We start from the raw sequence: 19,212 nt of genomic DNA on the forward strand, positions 1-19,212 counted from the left end.
TAGTAAATCAATGGCGATGCATAATAATTTGTAAAATAATTAAAATAAATGTTAAAGGTATAATTGTTCAAATGTATATATTTAGTATAGTTATCATACAATAATATAAAATTAGCACACGAAAACTTGCTTGACTCAGATAGCTTCTCTCATTACACAATTTTGAATTGCTATTCAATTGAGCCTCTTTATTAGATTAATTTTAAAGGTATAAACAAATTTTATTTTTTTTACGTTTTACGTACCAGAATATTGATTGTGTATCTTGAAACGTGCGGTGAAAGTTACAGAATTGAGTAAATTTATTAGATATTAATGAAATTATAAATATTTCAGTGAATTTATTCACTTTTGTAATTTTAACTTCGTTTCAAGATATACAATCAAATCTTTAAATTTTCAAAATAATTTTGTTAAAAAAAAGGTGTTAAACTAAATAATTCTCGCATGCATTATTTCGACACGTAATGTAAAGAAATTTATTTGTTAACATCTTTAAAATATTTAATTTTAATTGTATTGTTGAAATTTAAAAGTAACACGAATATAGGTACCTATGCAAATATAGAGTGGGAATTCTTGAAACATGACAGATCAATCAACGTGCAACTTTCTCATGTCGTGACTCTTATTAAAGAATCATCACTAGTTTACATCATACGTTTAGGCCACTATAGGTTAAACAAGGATAGCTATAGATTAAAGAAAAATGCCTATCATATAGGCAGCGGCCTAAACCTACGATTGATATCGACGGGTATATAAAGATTGCTTTGATTGACAGCGAATAAAAAACAATACAAAATAATGAAATTAATATTATTAAGTGAAAATTAATTGATGGAATTAAATACATGTTGTGAAAAATGCCATATTAGGTCAAGATGGTTTTTCGTGCTTATAATATAATACTTCTTGTGAATTTAACTATACAATTTTCAGTTTGAGCAAACTATACACCGATTATTTGTTTATCTTGAAATACAATTCTGAATCGAAGTTGAAGCAGTACCATAAATTAAGTTGACAAGCAATTTAATATTATTGATGCTGTGATCCAGGTTCGAATCTCGGCTGAGGTAATATTTTTTGCAATAAAATTTATAGGTTTTTAAAGATGCTTTACTACCATCAATGATATTAAATTGTTTGTGATTACAATTAATTTGTGATATTATTACTCGCGAGCAGTATACACCTCCGCTGACACACACAGAGGGCTGCGGTGGAGATGCATTATTAACACTTAAATAAGAATCACATAAAGAATATAAAGAGCGCAGCATTTGGCCTGTGAAAAAAGCCTTCAAAATTAGGTTTCAAGGTGAAAGTACATGAAATGTGTTTGTGACAGTAAAATTTTATTTAAAAATTAATTCAGAGATCACAGAATCTGAAATTTTTAAGAAAATTATAATTTTGCGGAATATACATATATATATATATACACACACACAGGGAACATTCTGTGAATATGGAACGATGTATGAATAGAACATTTAACGATTATTTGTTGCTTTTACATTCTGTAAATATTTCGAAATATTCCAGAATACTTTTGGAATGTTATTTTGGAATTTTAGAAACATTTTACACATATTTCAAGAATATTTAGCGTTAGCTGGATTAATCTATTTGTTTATCATTATTTTAATTATGAGGAGTCCTATTAATTAGTTAAATTAATATGACCATAAATCATTTGAATACCTAAAAATATAACAATTATGACAGTATTCGATGAGGTAACATGATTAGAGTAAAAATTTTAGTACGCTGTATACCTTTGTGCAATAAAATGTCGGTCGTTGTTTATGCGGTTGATGCTGGTCCCGAATAATTCTGCGACTGCGTGTCTGGCTTCGTTGGTGCTCGTCGATAACAATCCGTACGATATATCTCAGAACGGCGTGCACGTGCTGCAGCAGGTACGTATTCTATAAGCAGACTTGAAGACTATACTCTGTAATACCACGCAATAATGATGATCTAAATTTTTTAGCTTTTAGAATCAGCAGTGACATTTCAATAACATTCTGTAGAGAAAAGAAATTTTGTATATTTATAAATTGTTAAATCATGTTTTCCATTTCGTATTTTTGAACCTTCGAGAAATGCTTTTAAATTATTAAATATTACACAAACACATTATATAAAAAGAAAATTGGAAATAATCGATGGAAGTTGTTAAATTTGTTGGACCGCAGTGCGTTATAGTGTTTGAGAGTTAATCTTATCGACAGAAGTACCGTACATGCTTTAAGCACTACGTGGGTAGCTTTTGTAGGATAAAAGTTAAATTAAGTTAGGGTTTAATTAACTTTTGACCATAATCGCATTCGCTTTTTTCCTTACCACGTTCCGACTTTCAATCCCGGATCATTAGGGCGTAGACCGAGAGTAATTGAGATCTCATTTTTTATCGCGTTAATGTCGAAAATTCGCGACGTAGAAATTAACTGATACTTATTAATAGCGCGAATGGAGGATTAATGGACTTTATCTTTTTTTAAGCAAGATATATAAATCTCGCCATCAACGAGGATTCAGTCAATTTTAAATCAATGTACTGTCATTATTGGATATGGTGGTGACAAAATTAATTATTATAATATATATTAATCTGAAGAGGACCGACGATATAAAATATTATCCCACATCAACATGTTCAGACTAGAGATTTTAATATCAATTTTAATTGTATTCATACCGTACTGAAGAAGATTCTGTGAGTTGAAACGTTTATAGAAGTATATTATTTATTTATTTATTAATTAAATTGTAATCTCTTAAATATACCTTGATTTACTCGTTTTTGATCGTTATTAAGAATTTTTATTGCTTTGCAAATTGTCGAGCGTTATTAACATTGTTTATCTTTTTTTATTTCGCCTTACTTCTTCATATTAAATAAAACATGGATGATTAGGATGACGAAGACATCAACTTAGATTTCATATATGTATAACTGTGATAGTGTTAGGGATCGCACAATTTGCGATCATGTCGATTAAAGATGAGGAATTCGCAAGCCCAGCGGGGCTTTGTTTCAATTATGCGTACTCCGTCAAAGATGATCTGGCATAACGAATCGATTTACGCGCACATACCAACATGATCTATGCATGATCGAGGTGCGGGGGAAGTTCCGCTTCTTTCGTCGTGTTTGAACCACGCGAGAAACTGCTTCCTTTTCGAAGCGTTCTAGTTTTTGCTCGTGCGGTGACCAGATGTGTTTTCGCAGTTGCGGTTGTGACGCTGCTTCGCGGCAAGATTTTCCGTCGTCGACGTAACCAAGATTTCCGTCCGCGAGATGGATTATCGTCTACATGGCAGAAGGAAGGTGGAATGAAACTCGTTTCGCTTGGAAAGTCGTACGCCTCATGACAGGGGGGAAGATGGGGTGGAAATCGTTTCGTGTGAAAAGTCTAATGCTCCGAGGCAGGGAGGAGGAAGGTAAAATTGAAATCGCTTCGCTTGGAAAATCGTACGCCCCTAAGCAAAGGGGAAGGTGAGGTGGACCTCCTTTCGCATGGAAAGTCATATGCCCGTCAGTATATAACAGAAATAAGACATTATTTTTTTAACATTATTTGTTAATGACTTTTGAACGAACAGTGACCACCGAAAACTTTTTGAAGATCACTTACAGTCATGACCTTAACAACATATGTCAAGATCAAGGTTATCGAGGAGGTGCCTCCTGATGTAAAGATTTATCGTAGAATTTTTTAATAACATAAAATCTAAATTCATTTAAATGAATTAATTTCAGAAATTATAATTGCGTGCCGATATGGTTGTCGGACTTTCAACGCAATCAAATCTGAAATATTAATAATCCCCCCAAATTTCCCAACTTAAAAACTGTAATAAACTTATTGCGAAAAATAATGCCTCGGCCGGGAGTCGAACCCGGATCTCTTGCATTCCGTGCGAGCGTCCTAAGCCTTTAGACTATTTGCCTTTAGACTACCGAGAATTGTCTCATATTGATAAAATATTTTTCAAAAAAATCAATGAATTTTATAAATTGGAAAATCTGCAAGCAGAAATACTCAATTGCAAAGTTGCGTTCCGGTGTGGAGTCGCGTGGCGCGCGCATCGCGAATTGGGTCGGCAGGCGCAGACCGGCGCGGCGCACGAGTGGAGATACCTATGCTGATGGTCGTCATCGACGCGACGACGACGACGGCGACGGCGACGACGACGTATGCGCAAATCTCCGTCAGTCAGTGACGGAGTTGCCTGGTTGTAGCGTGGGTGGTACGCGCGCGCGTTGGCCCGGCCAGCTCGATTCGATTAAACTTTGCAGCAGCCCTCGTTCGTCGCGAGCGGGGGTGAGACCTCGTGCCGTGGCTTGTTACATGCCGAGCTTCATTATCCCTTCGTGCATACGTCAGAATCGCATCGCAGGACGCGAATCGGGATAAACGTGACAATTTGTGCATCTGCATCCCGACGTAATCGGAGGACTTACACCGGAAACTTGCTGCTTCCCATTCGTACGACGTCACGCGGGTGCGAGAGGTAATTGAAAGGAACTTCGCGAGGCTATTTCTCATGACTGTTCGTGCGCGTGCGAATGTTGAGATAGGTGCGCACCGATCGTGTTCCGAGATATCGTCGTCTTTGTGCCTGAGAGCATGAATGTGCAATGTGCATCTTGTGTATCTTGCAGATGCGTCGCCGCGATTTAAAAGTTCCGTAGTTTCCAAGATACCAATCGTATGGATTGTCAAGGTTTTCACTCAAGATTTTACTCTTTGAATAAATACCAATTTGTGAAGCTTTAATTGAAATACCAAGTAATCATAAAGATAATCAAATTAATCATAAAATTAAATCAGGAAAAAATCATTGTTGCACTTACTTGCATTATAAAAATTTAATTTTTGATATTCAAGAACTTCGTTTAAAGAAAAAATCAAATTTATCAATTTATCCAAAGCTATCCGTATGTAAAAGAAATAGTACGATTTTAATTTTGTATGCAGATTGTGTCCAGAAGGAAAAGTCAATACTCTAGGAGGTAATGTTATCTGTCATTTTAATTAAAATGTTCATACGAACATTTTTCAAACATCCTGTTTCGAACGTTTCCGAGAAATTTCCGAGAAAAACGTTTATATAAATGCGTTCCATTCCAAACGGTGTTCGAGACTGTGCAGTTGCAAAATTACTATTAAAAAGGAGATATTACGTACGTTTTCTAATAATTCATTGTTCAGGTGATACACTTTTTAAAGTTTATAAGAAATTTTCGAAAATTCCACCGTTAGTGAACAAATAAAGTAAGATAACGTTCGTTTGTTTGCAAAGCAAAAATATCTTAATTTAAACGACCAAGAGACGAGCAGGTAAAATATTTAAATAAAAAAATCATTTGATTATTTAATAAAATAATGTACCTGCATAATACATAAATGCATAAATAAGTTTTGGCTCACAGAGTCTTTCAGTTCAAAATTAAAATATAAATGATAAAACACTTACAAAATTTTAACATATCTTTTTTTTAAACCTCAAAATATGGAGTAATGAGAGGACGAGTCAATAAACCAGACAATAGTCTCCATCCGCATATAATATGGCAATTGAAGATACTTAAATATATCGTGTCCAATGACAAATGTAAGTAGTTAACATCAAAATGTAAAATTCTAATAACGAATTTATCGTTTGATGGCGAAAATCATGTTTAGTTCAATATATAAAGTATGTTGTCAAAAGTATAAAATTAATTAATCTAGGCAGTTAAATTCCATGTAAACAAAAATGTTAATAAATTTAAATTTATGATAATATGGTGTGAAGTAACATATCGGAGATAAAAATTTAGATTGTCTGGTATTTATTTATTAGTCTCTTATTGCTAGCGAGTTCCTTTTTATATATTTAAAAAAATCTTTTTTTGTTGAAGTGTTGCCTTTTCCTCATCAATCGAACTCTAGTCATTTAATATTTTTAACTTATTAACAAATAATTGTTTTAATCTTTTGTTAATGACGTCAAAAATAAAATCAAATAACTATTGTTTAATAATATATCAATATATAACTCAATTTTCTTTCTGTCCCTCCAAATCTTGCATAATAACATTTGCAATAATTGGTGATAACGGAGAACCCAGGAGTATCATAGGAGTTTATAAATTACATTATTAAAAATAAGGTAAATGATAATACAAATTTAATTGTAGATATAAATTTATCTTTTGCAAATTTATTAACTTTGTCTGGTTTATTAACTTGGCCTCTCATTATTTTATATTTTAAGATTTAACATGTTAAGATTTTGTAAAATTTTTTATCATTTATATGTTTAATTATGAACTGATGAAGACTCTGTGAGCTAAAACGTATTTATGGATTTATGTGTGTGTGTGTGTGTGTGTATTATGTATGCTATTTAATTAAATAGAATTAAATAATTCACTTATTTAAATATCTTATTTGCTCGTCTCTTGACGTCGTTTAAATTAGGATATTTTTTTGTATGTTTCTGTTCAAAACAAGACACACGTTCATATGAATATTTTTGCTTAATAAGCAAAAATATTAATAATAACCAATATTAATAATAACCTCGTCTCTCGTTGTCAGAATATATTAACTTTTCTTCCTGAGACACCTGTATATTTGAATCATTCCATATTATACAGAATTAAATTTTGATGTATTCTGCTAATTTCGACAAAATACGCAAACCTTTACTTACTTTATTTACTTACATAAACCTGTTCCTTGAATCTATTAATGTCACGCTTTACATTTTAACGTTACTTTTGTCGGCTACTGTATCACGCAGCACACAATCCGCGTCATTCAACATCCGATATTCAATTATACATACACCTACGCTTCCTACGAAGGAGATATATGGAGGGGATTAAATTTTTTATCTGGCCATCCGCTCTTCGCTTATGAAGTATGATATTGTTATCAAAAGAATGTTATCTTCATTTCAAGGGCTTTTGTGTTTTTATATGGGATATAATCAAATGAGGAGAGGAGGAATTTTTTTTATTCAGTCCACGCGTTGGATATAGCTATAATATCATTTCAAATATTAAATTATTAGACAGCAATAATATCGTTTCAAATATCGGATTATCTGAGAGAGAGAGAGAGAGAGAGAGAGAGAGAGAGAGAGAGAGAGAGAGAAGAAAATATCATTGTGATTTATAGTTTACTCTATAAATCCTCAAGTAAGAGATTGGACACCGTTTAGACAACTTCTGACTGATTCGCCATATCTTTCAAGACATATATAAGATAAAATGAGATACATGGATATCTCATTCCCTATCTTATGCATAATCTATCATTCATATTTTATGCAAGTCCTGAGAAATATGATGGACCAAATGTCATGGTGTTCAATCTCTTACTTGAGGCTTTCTAGTTTATCCTAATAATTTCTCTTAATTTTTTTGCTCTTTCGTGCACGCTAAATATTAGGCCTGGTCTACAATAAGCCTGTTCTTTTTGACTGAACTTTTACACCAGTTCATCTTTCTTCCTCTTCTTTCTTCCTGGAGAGAAAATGAAGAAAGATGAACTGGTGCAATAGTTCAGCCAAAAAGAACAGGCCTAATGTGGAGTAAGCTTGGTGTAAGAAGTAAGAGTAAGAATTGACCAATTACAGTTGATTATTCTTCTCACATTCAACTATGATTTGATTAATTTCTTACTCTTACTTTTTACACCAGTCTTACTCCGCATGTTATAAACCAGACCTTTACACACAATAATGAAGTATATTTACCATAACTCGTATATTGAATAACACCTGTGCATTATGTAAATACATTCCTGTCTCTCGATAAATTACGACTATTTTTATCTATGCACAAACGAATAAGCGGAAAGCGTGCGCAATCAAAATTCATACATTGACTACATATTTACACGGCACTCTTAGAGTCTCCTTCGACAACTTTGATTAAGGCTAACAGACGGTTAACTCTCAGTGTAATACCAACAGTAGTCTTAGAAGAAGAAGAGGAGATGTGATACATTGTATTGCTGTTAGTACTACTGTGAGTTAACCGTCGGTTAGCTTTAACCGAAATTAGTAAAAGAGATCCTTAATCAGATTTAATAACATCCGTAGTTATAAAAATGGTCAATCACAGTCATTCCATTCTTTAGAGAAATAGCTATGACTGGTCAATTTCAAAACTATGAATGTTATTAAACCCGATTAAGGGTGCTGTGCGTAAACGTAGTTTATAATAAAAACAAGAATTGCAAAGCGTAATAAGATATTATTCTGTGATAAGATGTTATTCTGTGCATAGTAAAGAAACAAAACGGATATACTTATTAGGAAACATAATCCATTATATTGATATTTATAGTCGGAATTTATATTTAAGACCGTCTTAAGTACAGTCTTAAAATGTTATAAGCTAATCACAGAACAATATTAGATAACTTGATGAACTTGATTCAGTTAGAATCTGATTTCTTAAAAGTAATATACGGACAATGTAATTTCACATTAATTTACAATACGTTAATATAAAAGTTTCATGATAGGTTCTTCGCTCTGTTGAAACAATACTTCAGTTTTGGAAATCTGTGAGTGACTCCAATGGACTAATGAACTAATTTGCATTATTCGTAATTTATTGCTGAGAAGAACTCCAAAGTGAGTCGAAACGTCCAATTTGAAAAATTTGAATGATGTCATGATGTCTTGATGTCATCTTGCCATTAATGCAATAAAGGTTTTTACACATTCTTTTTCTGAACATCATAATCTGTGCTGCACTTTCATTAGCTTTTTAATTATCGCTACTAAATTAGTCAAGCTGAAAGCGAAAGAAAGTATTCATTGGACAAAGGAATAAAGGTTTTGATAAATAAATAATGTTCTATTTTTGTAACAAGACATTGACAACATTCGATTTCAGAACAAGGCTCATCATCGAATCAAAGTACGGCGGCTGCTCGATGACCGTCTTGCCTTGTCAAGAGGACGAAGAAGCCGAGGACGAAGAGAACAATAATTCGCGGAAAGACGGATGTTTATGTTGCAATTGGCGATGTTATGCAAGAGAATTAGGAGACGAGTGGCGAACAGTTGAGATGTCCTTCACAAGGGTAAACCAATTGCGAAATATAACGAAATTTATAGAAGTGCGATGCGATTCGCAATGATGCAGAAACACTTTTGATTTCCCGTGACCCTGAGAAAGGCGTGACTACGACAGCATAATGTGGAAGACGAAATGGTTACGTTTCACCGAATGCTTCTGCCGAAGGTCCGGCCTCGTTCTGGTTTTACTATGTTTGATGATTATCATCCTCTACCTCGTTTCCGTCGACGAATACGAGTACGACGTTTTACAGTATCCGTCCTTCAAGTCGTATAACATCGCCGAAGGTGAGTCTCATTTCCTTGTATTGTCTTACCTCCTCATCATTTGAGTACCCGGGAAAAAATGAAGATTTCACTATATATATGTAGATCTCATTAGATCTAAAAAGAGATCTTAAGAGATCTCATTTTGACCTGATCAAAGTAGATCGATGTAGATATACTTTGATCTATTTATATTCTAATATATAAACATTGATCTCATTAGATATAATATATTTTTAAGCTTTAAAATGCGTGGTTGAAAACTTCTGAGATTTTTTTCGTCAAGATACTTAATTTTTCGTAAAATGCGATAAAATTGCAATTGTGTTTTACTGCCTTATATGTTTGGCCAGAAGATTGTAAATCTATTTTGTTATTTATTATTATATCTCTGTAGATCTCTGTAGATATGTATGCCAAGTTTTATCAGATTACACTTGTACATATATATAAATCTTCTTTGACATTATTATATCATCGCGATACATTTGATAGCGTTGTCAGCGATACGTTTTAACAGGTCGTTCGCGCTTTCAACTTATCGAAATCATTCGATCTTTCGCGATATATGATATCCTTAAGGTAGTCCAAGAGAAAGAAATTTACATTAGATACATCCCTTATGCCCGTATCAGACTACGGATTGATGATTATGATCGATGGTTACCCGGTTCTATTTCAACCAATCACGATGTAGCGAGTCCATCATAATTGGCTGAAATAGAACCAGGCAACCGTCAATCGTAATCGTCAACCCGTATTCTAATACTTCCCTTACAGAAAAAAAACTGCTAGTGCATAGTATAGTGCACTACATTATCGAAATCTGAGGTCTAAGTGGAATTATATCGAATTATGTTTGGCGATAGGCATTGTGGATGGTTACCTCGTATGGAATTCAAAATGTCATATGCTGTCCAAAAAGCCTTTGGATCCGTCCATCGTGAAATTCGTGAAGAAGGAAAAACTGGAGAAATGCCCGAATGATCGTGTCTTTTCGCAAATTTCAAGGGAACCTAACGGCAGCGTATTTCTTTCCCTCGATCCCGCCATAAAAACCATGTATAGCGACGTTGCCTGCTGCTGGTCGTCCGTAGTCAGGCCCAAAGTGGATAAGCCCAAGAAGGACAACTATGACTCTACGATATCGTAAGATTTATCATCGTCACTCTTTGCATTGAAAGTTCCAGTGTCATCTTAAAATATTCAGGTGCCTTAAATAAACAAAATTTAATCTGCTGAGAAAAGAATTAAGAATTGAAAAGAATTAAGAAGTGGCAAGAATTACTTTGTTTATTTATTCACGATATAATATAAAAAAAACTGTACCCCTGAAGAGATCGAAGTCGCAAGCTATTTGGCCTATATGATTAGAATTTTTCCTGGAAAATACTTGCCGATCCTTTCTTCCCAATAGAGTCAAGCAGTGCGAGAATTTCACGGGACAAGTGATGCTTCCGCGCGAAATGGAGGTGGTGTACGTATCATGCAAGGTGAAGGCGAAATCGAAGCCCAAAACCAAGACGAAGAACACGAAGCTGTCAACTAATACGGTGTATGAGAACGTTCACGCAATCTTGAACCCGGAGAAGGTACGCGAACGCATAGATCATAATGGCAGCCAGCCCGGAAACTTTTCAAGAAAGTTGAGCGTGCTCGTCCTTGGCATCGACAGCGTCAGTCGGCTGAATTTCTACCGGGCTATGCCGAAAACCGAGAGATATCTGCGCGAGACTGGATGGATCGGCCTAAAAGGCTATAATAAAATTGGCGACAATACGTTTCCGAATCTGATGGCGATTTTGACCGGTCAGACACCACAACAAGCATATTCTCGGTGCAAGCCGACAGTGGCGTACAAACTCGACAACTGCCCTTTCCTTTGGCACAACTTCCGCAATGCTGGCTACGTAACGGCCTATGGTGAGGACGAGACTATCCTCAACACGTTTAACTACCTCAAGGTTGGCTTTGTCGAGCCGCCTACGGATTACTACTTGAGACCCTATATGCTGGCCAGCGAGAAACTTCTTAAAATCAAGATAAGGTAATGAGTTAACTACTACCGTCCAAAGAGCAATATGATCTTTTTGCTGATTGATGAAATTTTCATTCGCGCTGTTTGCAGATTCAACATGAAATACTGTACGGGTCCCAAATTAAGCTTCGAACGAATCTTCGATTACGCTGTGAACTTTGCTCAAACCTTCGTCGGCGTGCCATATTTCGGATTTTTCTGGACAAACACGATCAGCCATGACAATATGAACGGCATTTCGTCGATGGACACTCGTGTGTTGAAGAAATTCGAGTTTCTAGAACAGGAGGGAATACTGAACGACTCGATGATAATCTTCCTGAGCGATCACGGTATGCGGTGGGGCGAGTTTCGCAACACCTTTGTCGGCTGGTACGAGGAGAGATTACCATACATTTACATCTGGTTACCCGAATGGTTTCGCCAGAAGAATCCCGAGGCCCAACGAGCTCTTGCAGTGAATCAGAATCGACTCACCTCGCCGTTCGATCTCTACGAAACGCTACGGGATGTTCTCGCCATCGGGGGTGGTGATGCTGATGCCAGTCCAGGATGTTCCACCTGCCAGTCCCTTTTCGCGCCAGTCCCTAGAGAGAGGGGCTGTCAGGACGCGGGTGTGGTTTATCATTGGTGCACTTGCACGGCTTTCAAGTCGGTTAACGTCAATGACAGAATCGCCAACGGTGGCGTGCAGAAGTTCCTGGATCATGTTGAGAGTATCGTAAAAAATTACAAGAACAAGAAGGGCCGGCGACTATGTGCGCGGCTCAAGCTAAAGAAGGTGCACCGGGTGGATCAGATGATCGACTTCGGCACGGATAACCTGTCCAGCATCACATATTTCTATATGATTCAGACAGCTCCTGGTAACGGTAATTTTGAGGTAACCATCAGATATCATGGTGATGGCAATTATACTCTATCTGATAGCGAAGTCAGCAGAATCAATCCTTACGCCGTGAGTGCCAAGTGTTTAAATCGCGGCATGAAACAGTATTGTCACTGTGTAAAGTAAACATGAACTCACCAAAATTTGACTTTATGCGCGTTGTCACAATTTTGTATAACATTCTGTTGAATCCGATCGAATCGATCGAAAAGAGTTAACTTTTTTAAGCTAGAAAGTCTATAACTGGCTTTGAAAAAACGCTATTCCTAAATTGAAAATATATGACGATGAAAAATATTCATGTTATTTTAAATAACTTTCCTCGAACGTAAAACCTTGCGATGCATTTGCATTGCGATGGTGTTGTAATAAATTTTCAAGTTTTATTTTTGTGTTAAGTTTTATTATTGTAAGTTGTACTTTACATGTATTTTTTCCGTAACGATCGGTTGAACTTTTAATCACTTTATTATAAATTATTTTATATAATTATATCGCGTAATCTTGAATCGATTTTTGTGAAAATATGTAAGGCATAGTTCTACTGATTTGCTTCGTACATATCGAACACAAAGGTTGATTGCCTCATCTCAAGGAATTAGGGACCTGAGTGTGGATATATGTAGATATTTGTTCGTTTACTAAGAATAGCTAAGACTAGAGTTTTCTAAAGCTATAATTTAAATTTTAACATTTAAATAATAAGTGATGATATATAGTCGACATCAATGAGTTAAATTCATTAATCTTTCTAAATATGTAAAATTATTATTAATGAATGGAAATTAAATATAAGCTAAGTGTCAAAAATTATTATAACATGAAACATATGATGTTGCATATGTTTAAATTTATAAAAAAGTATGCTACTACAGATATTTATAATATTATATGTGCAATTCTGGATAAATTTTTGACAGTTAGCTGATATTTGTATCCACTTTTCACTATCACATGTATGTGTAGTTTAACAACGAAGATATAATCATGAGAGCATTGTGTAAAAAAAGTTGAACTTAACACCTTGATAATTTCATACATTAATAGTACCTAAGTTATCATACATATCTTATCAGAGGTGTTCATCATACGGGTTAATTTTTTCCATGCATTGTTGCACCACGATTGATTGTGAATGTACGACACAATGTTCGTTCGAATCGATGTGCATTAAAACTGCACGAAGGCTTAAGTGCGATATAAGTATGTGAAAGACATAAGAACGTATCTGGAAGAGAGGATGATCGAATATACTTTCGTGGTGACGTTGCAATGGTGACATATGATGCTCGTCCTTTCTTATGAATATGTATCACAAGGCATTAGTCGTTTGTAAGTAATGCGTGTGCCTGTCTTACAAGAAGTGCCAAATACGTTCTGTGTTAATCTAGGTTTGAAATCATAGACCTTATAATAAGCATGGACTGGCATTACAAGTAAGATCGTGTCTGTATTTCTCTTTTTCAAAATGTCTGAAAATACCCCCAACAGCACAAAACTTGCAGCAATATTGCTTGCTATGATATGTTTATTATACATTGTATGTTTCATTGAGATTATCTCTTCATATACGGTTTTACAAAGTTTTGTTTCGCATATTTTTCAATTACTTGCATTTTACATTTTCAAAGGACTCTATTCAACCAACACTAAGTATTCCTGAAATATTTATAAAAAGTTCCTGAAATAAAATAAAAATTCTAAGAATATTCTGGAATGTTCCGAAATATTTATAAAATGTAAAAGCAACATTCAAATATTGGTTAAAAATTCCATTTGTATTTCGTTACATATTCCGAGAATGTTCCATATATATTCCGCAAAATTTTAATTTTTCCAGAAATTTCAAGTCCGGTCATTCGTGAACTACTTTTTAAATAAAATTGTACTATGAAGAACACATTTCATGTGCTTTCACCTTGGAGCCCAATGTTGAGGCTCACTCACAGGCGAAATGCTGCGCTCCTTGTATTCTCTCCGAAGTGATTCTTGTTTATAGTCCGAGAAGCCGCGTGAAAAAATTGTGACCATTTTATAAAATCTAGATTTTTTATATTTAGTTGTATTTAGGATAAAAATCAAAATGCTAAAATCAGCAGGTCAGGTGTTAGAACTCCTGGTGTCGGCACTCCTTCAAAAACTATAGGCACTGATCAGTCCATACTTATAAGGTCTGTGATTGAAATGAATTTTTTTACTTCCTGCACCGATATGATTGCCATAGATTATGTTATTTTACGATACATAGGGTAAAGTCACCTATTATATGAGATACCTTTTTTTAAAAGCTTGTAATTTATTTAATTTATAACCTGAATTTTTATTTATAATTTATAACCTGAGTTTCATGTCAAATTTATGGGAAATATATTTAAGTTTTGTCGCCAAAAGTTAGCAGTCGATAATAGCTATACTTTATTATATGTGAAATTTTTTATCAAAAGTGCCGATCATTCAAAAAAAGAGTTCCTAATATGAGATACAAGGGTTTTCTTGTATGAGGTGGTATCTCATAACAGGAAACAAAAGAAAAAATAAAAATAAGTTTTTTTATACACGCTTTTATTATATTACATACAAGTAGGAACAAAGAATTTATAATTATTATGTTATATACATAATAATTATATAATTTTTCGATGTGTGTGTATGTAAGTATGTGTATATGTGTGTGTGAGTAATCTTAACAAATAGAATCGTCATTTTTAACATTTCGTTCGATAGTATGCTTTGAGATATTAAATTGTTTAGATGCTTTCATATTAGCTAGGAATATCCTGAGTATCTCATATTACGACTTTCATGCCTTGCGGTTTCACGATCACCAAATCTAATCTTTACAGTTAAACAAATCATTATATCATGTGTTTTCCTATGAATACGATCTTCTCTATCACTGTATGCAGATTTTATTACCCAATATTTATTTTTGTATAATAAAACAATATTTAAAGACTAACCTCAATAAAATTTGACAACATTCAATTTCATAATCTTTTTTTGCAACGACTGCACGCATGATCTAATAATGAATTTTCTACTAAACAGGTTTCACACTAAGAGTAAAAAGTTCATGATAGAATCAAACACATGCGCGCTTGTTAGTTTAGCAGAAACCCCGCTATCTCATATTAGGAACCTATCTCATAATAGGCGACTTTACCCTACATTACAGCTTATGCGAATGCATAAATGGGAACCAAAATATTACGTTTGTGTGATAATGAGAATGAAAGCCGGACTAATAAATTTATAACATGTTTTAGACCTACCAAATAATATCTTAGAGACAAGTTTTTTGGAAATTTTTTTCTCAACAGAAATATTAAGAGAAATTTGTCAAAACTTTTCAGTTTCGTAAAAAATTTATCAAAATATTTATTTCTAAAATATTCTTTGGGGGCCTAAGATAATCTACAGAAATAGAATCCAAGCCAATGTGAGTCAACATAGATTAGTCGTATATACAATCAAATATTTGAGACAAATATTTGAGACAAAAAATTCTTTACAGACATTTCAACCTTTGGTATTGGATTATCTTCAATGTGAGATTAAACAGTTGTATAATAATCGTTTAACAAAAATAATAGAACATTTAATATAAAAGTCGCTAGCTGCTCGTTAACTGCTGTCAATTAGTAAAAATTTAAATGTCGTCCGTTATATTTAAACAAAAGTTACAAGGAAAAATAATCACTTTCAGCACACATTCCAAAGAAGGTAATTTTTGAGAAAACTTTTTCCATTAGCAAATTCACATAAATACGATTTTACATTTTCATGAATTTCGATATAAAGACACAAATTCTCTTATGTGTAAAATCTTCGTCACATTTCTCACATTTGTAGGATTTAAAATCACAGGATTATGTCATTTTTCCATATGTGAAGACACATGTTGTTTTAAAATTTTTAAAGAACTTAACTGTTCATCTTTAATATTAAGGAGGATAATTGTTATAAATTGTTGAAATAATAAAATTATTAAAACCACTAAAAATATTAATCACGAACTACTTACCGCAAAGATGACAAACTTGCAGCATTTTTATTATTGTTCGGACTAAAATGTTGCAGAATTTCTGTTTTAACAGATGTTGTTTTTATTTTAAATTTTCTAACAATACGTTTACCTTAAAGTTTAACAATAATCTATAAGATTCTAGATAGATAGATATTACTTACAATTAATCGTAGTAGATCTTGCAGAATTTAAATATCTACCTGTTTGTTGACAAATAATCTCGTCAAAATCTTCAGAACAACTAATGTTGACCAAAGGTCTATCGTATATATTTATACATATCTGTACTTATATACAAGATTGGGTAGTAATTATAAATATCAAATAAAAGCTATAAATATCAAAAACTATAAATATTAAATAAAATTTGTATATAATCACAATGTCATTTAAAAAACTGAATCAAAAACTTACATTGCAATCAAATTAACGATATCGCTAAATGACATTATGATTAAGTATAAATTTTAGCTTTTTATTTGATATTACAGATATTTCTAAATGTTTGGTTTAAGTATTCGGTTAAATATAACAGACGATATTTAAGTTTTTTACTGATTAATGACAGTTAACGATGAGCTGGCGACTTTTATATTGCATGTTCCATTACTTTTGTTAAACAACTATTGTACATACAACTGTTTATTTAATTTCACAGTGAAGATGACTCAATACCAAGGGTTGAAACGTCTGTAAAGAATTTTTTGTCTCGGATATACGAGTATATGGATTCTACATACGATTAATCTACGTTGGCTCACATTGACTTAGATTCTTATTCCTGTGACTTATTCTTCGGAGCCTTTTATAAAGATTAAGATAATCTATTTCTTTACAATGTATATAGATCGTTCTCGCATTTAAGAATATGAAATTTTACTTGTAAGCTGAAAATAAAAGCCAATGAAATGTTTGATTATATTTTACTACGACGTTATGTATGCTTTATTTTAAGCAGTATGAATACGTAAGTCTTAATCTAATTAAAAAATGTAATTAATGAGAGTATTTCGAGATTATTTGGAGATTGTCTGTGTGGGATTTTCGTCGAGAGTTAATCAAGCCAAATTAAACAATATTCCTCAAATGGCAGAAGTAGAATTAATCTAGTTACCAAAAGTGTGTAGAATAAGTATCACATTCTTCGAGCATACATTCTTAATTACAAGATTCCAGTGTCAAAGACAAACACAAATTTATCGTAAGTTGTTTGACAATTTTCTGAATAGATATAAATGGAATTATTAACTCAAAAATCATCTGTAAATATTTGCGTATACGTCTTTAAGAATAGTGTTTTTTATGATCATTAAATTATTATTATCGTTGTATCATATAGAATTCTTGCTTCGCTCTCCTTTTCATTTTTTTTCTTCTGAAAATAAGATTTCATAGAGTTCAATCTGATATTGCGTGATTCATTACTTTTGACATTTAATAATTAATTATTATTAAAAATTGATTTTATGCAATATCTAATTATCAATGTACCTGTACATAGAATTTTTCTATCTTTTTAAATGTTAATTAATTTTTTTATAAGCACAATGTAATTTTTTTGTTATTTAATTCGATTAAACTAATATATGTAAGTCAAATTTTTTTAAATTGCATTGTCGAGCATAAGTAAATTAACTTGATAATAAATTATAATAATGTCACGTGTGTGTTTTTAAGTTCTTCTTCGTTTGCTTTTTAATTAAACAATTAAATTTATACAGGAAAGTCACCGATACTGACATCTCCTAAAAAGTCATGCCATTTCTTGGAAATTATTGCACTTTATTAATACTGATAAAAACAATCTATTTAGATAATTAAAGAAATAAAAGTTCATAATTCATACACTTGTGGTTTGTTTCTATAATTAACTAAAAATGAATTCTTACAAATGTGAAAATAAAATACTTACGATTTTCTTTTGCAAATTGCGTAGTTTAAATAATAGTAGCTATATTATTGATAATATTACATTGTTTTACATGTTTGTAATACATGTAGTTTCCTAAATTAGTTTTATCTATTTATATTTTTTCTTTTTCATATTTTCGTGATATGGTTTCAAATATAAAATAGAGATGCAACATAAACTGGAATACCTGTTTGTAAGATAGATCATAAGCTTACCTAATCTTTATCATGTTGCGTTTTAGTGTCAAATAGTCATATCGGAGCTAGAAGCAATCGTATATTTATAGATAATATGTAGCATTACTGCCTGCTGTGTCAGTTTTGGGGTCCATTTTGTCAGATGCTCATTTTTGCTGATCTTAATGAAAAAGTTAATTACTGCAAATTTGCAAAAGATGTGCAAGAATGTTAACTTTCTTTTCAAAAAAATGTCAAATATCATTAAAAGTCATTCTTTTGACATTAAATCTCAATTATCTTAGAAACCTGACGCGCTGGAACTTTTTAAATTACGGCATCGTTTTTAGCATTCAAAAATTTATAAGAAACACCTAGTTCGGTTTGAAGTATATAATTTTTTACTGTGTAATTAACTAGTATTATCAAAGATTATATTATTTCGAATTTTTTTCATTTTTAATTCATTATCAGTGAAATTTTCATAAATTAATTTTTAGTAAACTTCGACATGTAGATCAATAATTTATTTTCTTCGATCCTTACTCTGTTTATAAAAGAAAAATTAATTACAACTATGTATAATTAAAAATCGACCAATATGTGAATAACGCAAATAAGCGAAAAAAGTTTTATTTAGTTAAAGCTAATCTTTGTGCCTAATAATATCTTTCTGTAAAATTACACTGCTCAAAGAAATTAGGGGATCATTTTTCTCAGTAAATTTTTTGTCCATTTTTAAATTGTAATTACTCAGTGAATAATTAACGTAAAAAAAAAGATTACAAAGGATTT

At 32.6% G+C, this 19,212-nt stretch overlaps 1 protein-coding gene across 3 annotated transcripts; it reads left to right on the forward strand.

Moving 5' to 3' along the window:
• Nucleotides 1-4,245: 4,245 nt before the first annotated feature.
• Nucleotides 4,246-12,597, forward strand: LOC108727160 (uncharacterized). 3 transcript variants are annotated; one of them, XM_018455144.1, is made up of 6 exons: nt 4,246-4,530; nt 8,924-9,113; nt 9,209-9,396; nt 10,245-10,524; nt 10,793-11,422; nt 11,504-12,597. In XM_018455144.1, exons 3-6 carry the CDS (start codon nt 9,228-9,230, stop codon nt 12,426-12,428), a joined length of 2,004 nt encoding a protein of 667 aa, XP_018310646.1. In that variant the 5' UTR covers nt 4,246-4,530; nt 8,924-9,113; nt 9,209-9,227; the 3' UTR covers nt 12,429-12,597. The 3 variants fall into 3 exon arrangements, with proteins under 3 accessions (XP_018310646.1, XP_018310647.1, XP_018310648.1); XM_018455145.1 differs by lacking the exon at nt 4,246-4,530 and adding an exon at nt 5,559-5,634 and having other exon boundaries at nt 8,924-9,396; XM_018455146.1 differs by lacking the exon at nt 4,246-4,530 and adding an exon at nt 8,704-8,737 and having other exon boundaries at nt 8,924-9,396.
• Nucleotides 12,598-19,212: the final 6,615 nt, after the last annotated feature.

The sequence above is a fragment of the Mycetomoellerius zeteki genome, unplaced genomic scaffold, assembly GCF_001594055.1.
Source record: "Mycetomoellerius zeteki isolate Tzet28-1 unplaced genomic scaffold, Tzet1.0 scaffold471, whole genome shotgun sequence".
Classification (NCBI taxonomy): Eukaryota; Metazoa; Arthropoda; class Insecta; order Hymenoptera; family Formicidae; genus Mycetomoellerius; species Mycetomoellerius zeteki.

What these genes read in the sequence shown, in the direction of transcription:
- LOC108727160 (XM_018455144.1), top strand. Translation starts at nt 9,228, where the DNA reads ATGTGGAAGACGAAATGGTTACGTTTCACCGAATGCTTCTGCCGAAGG. An exon ending in GTCGTATAACATCGCCGAAG is followed by an intron (nt 9,397 to 10,244) that starts GTGAGTCTCATT and finishes GTTTGGCGATAG; the next exon opens with GCATTGTGGATGGTTACCTC. An exon ending in AACTATGACTCTACGATATC is followed by an intron (nt 10,525 to 10,792) that starts GTAAGATTTATC and finishes TCTTCCCAATAG; the next exon opens with AGTCAAGCAGTGCGAGAATT.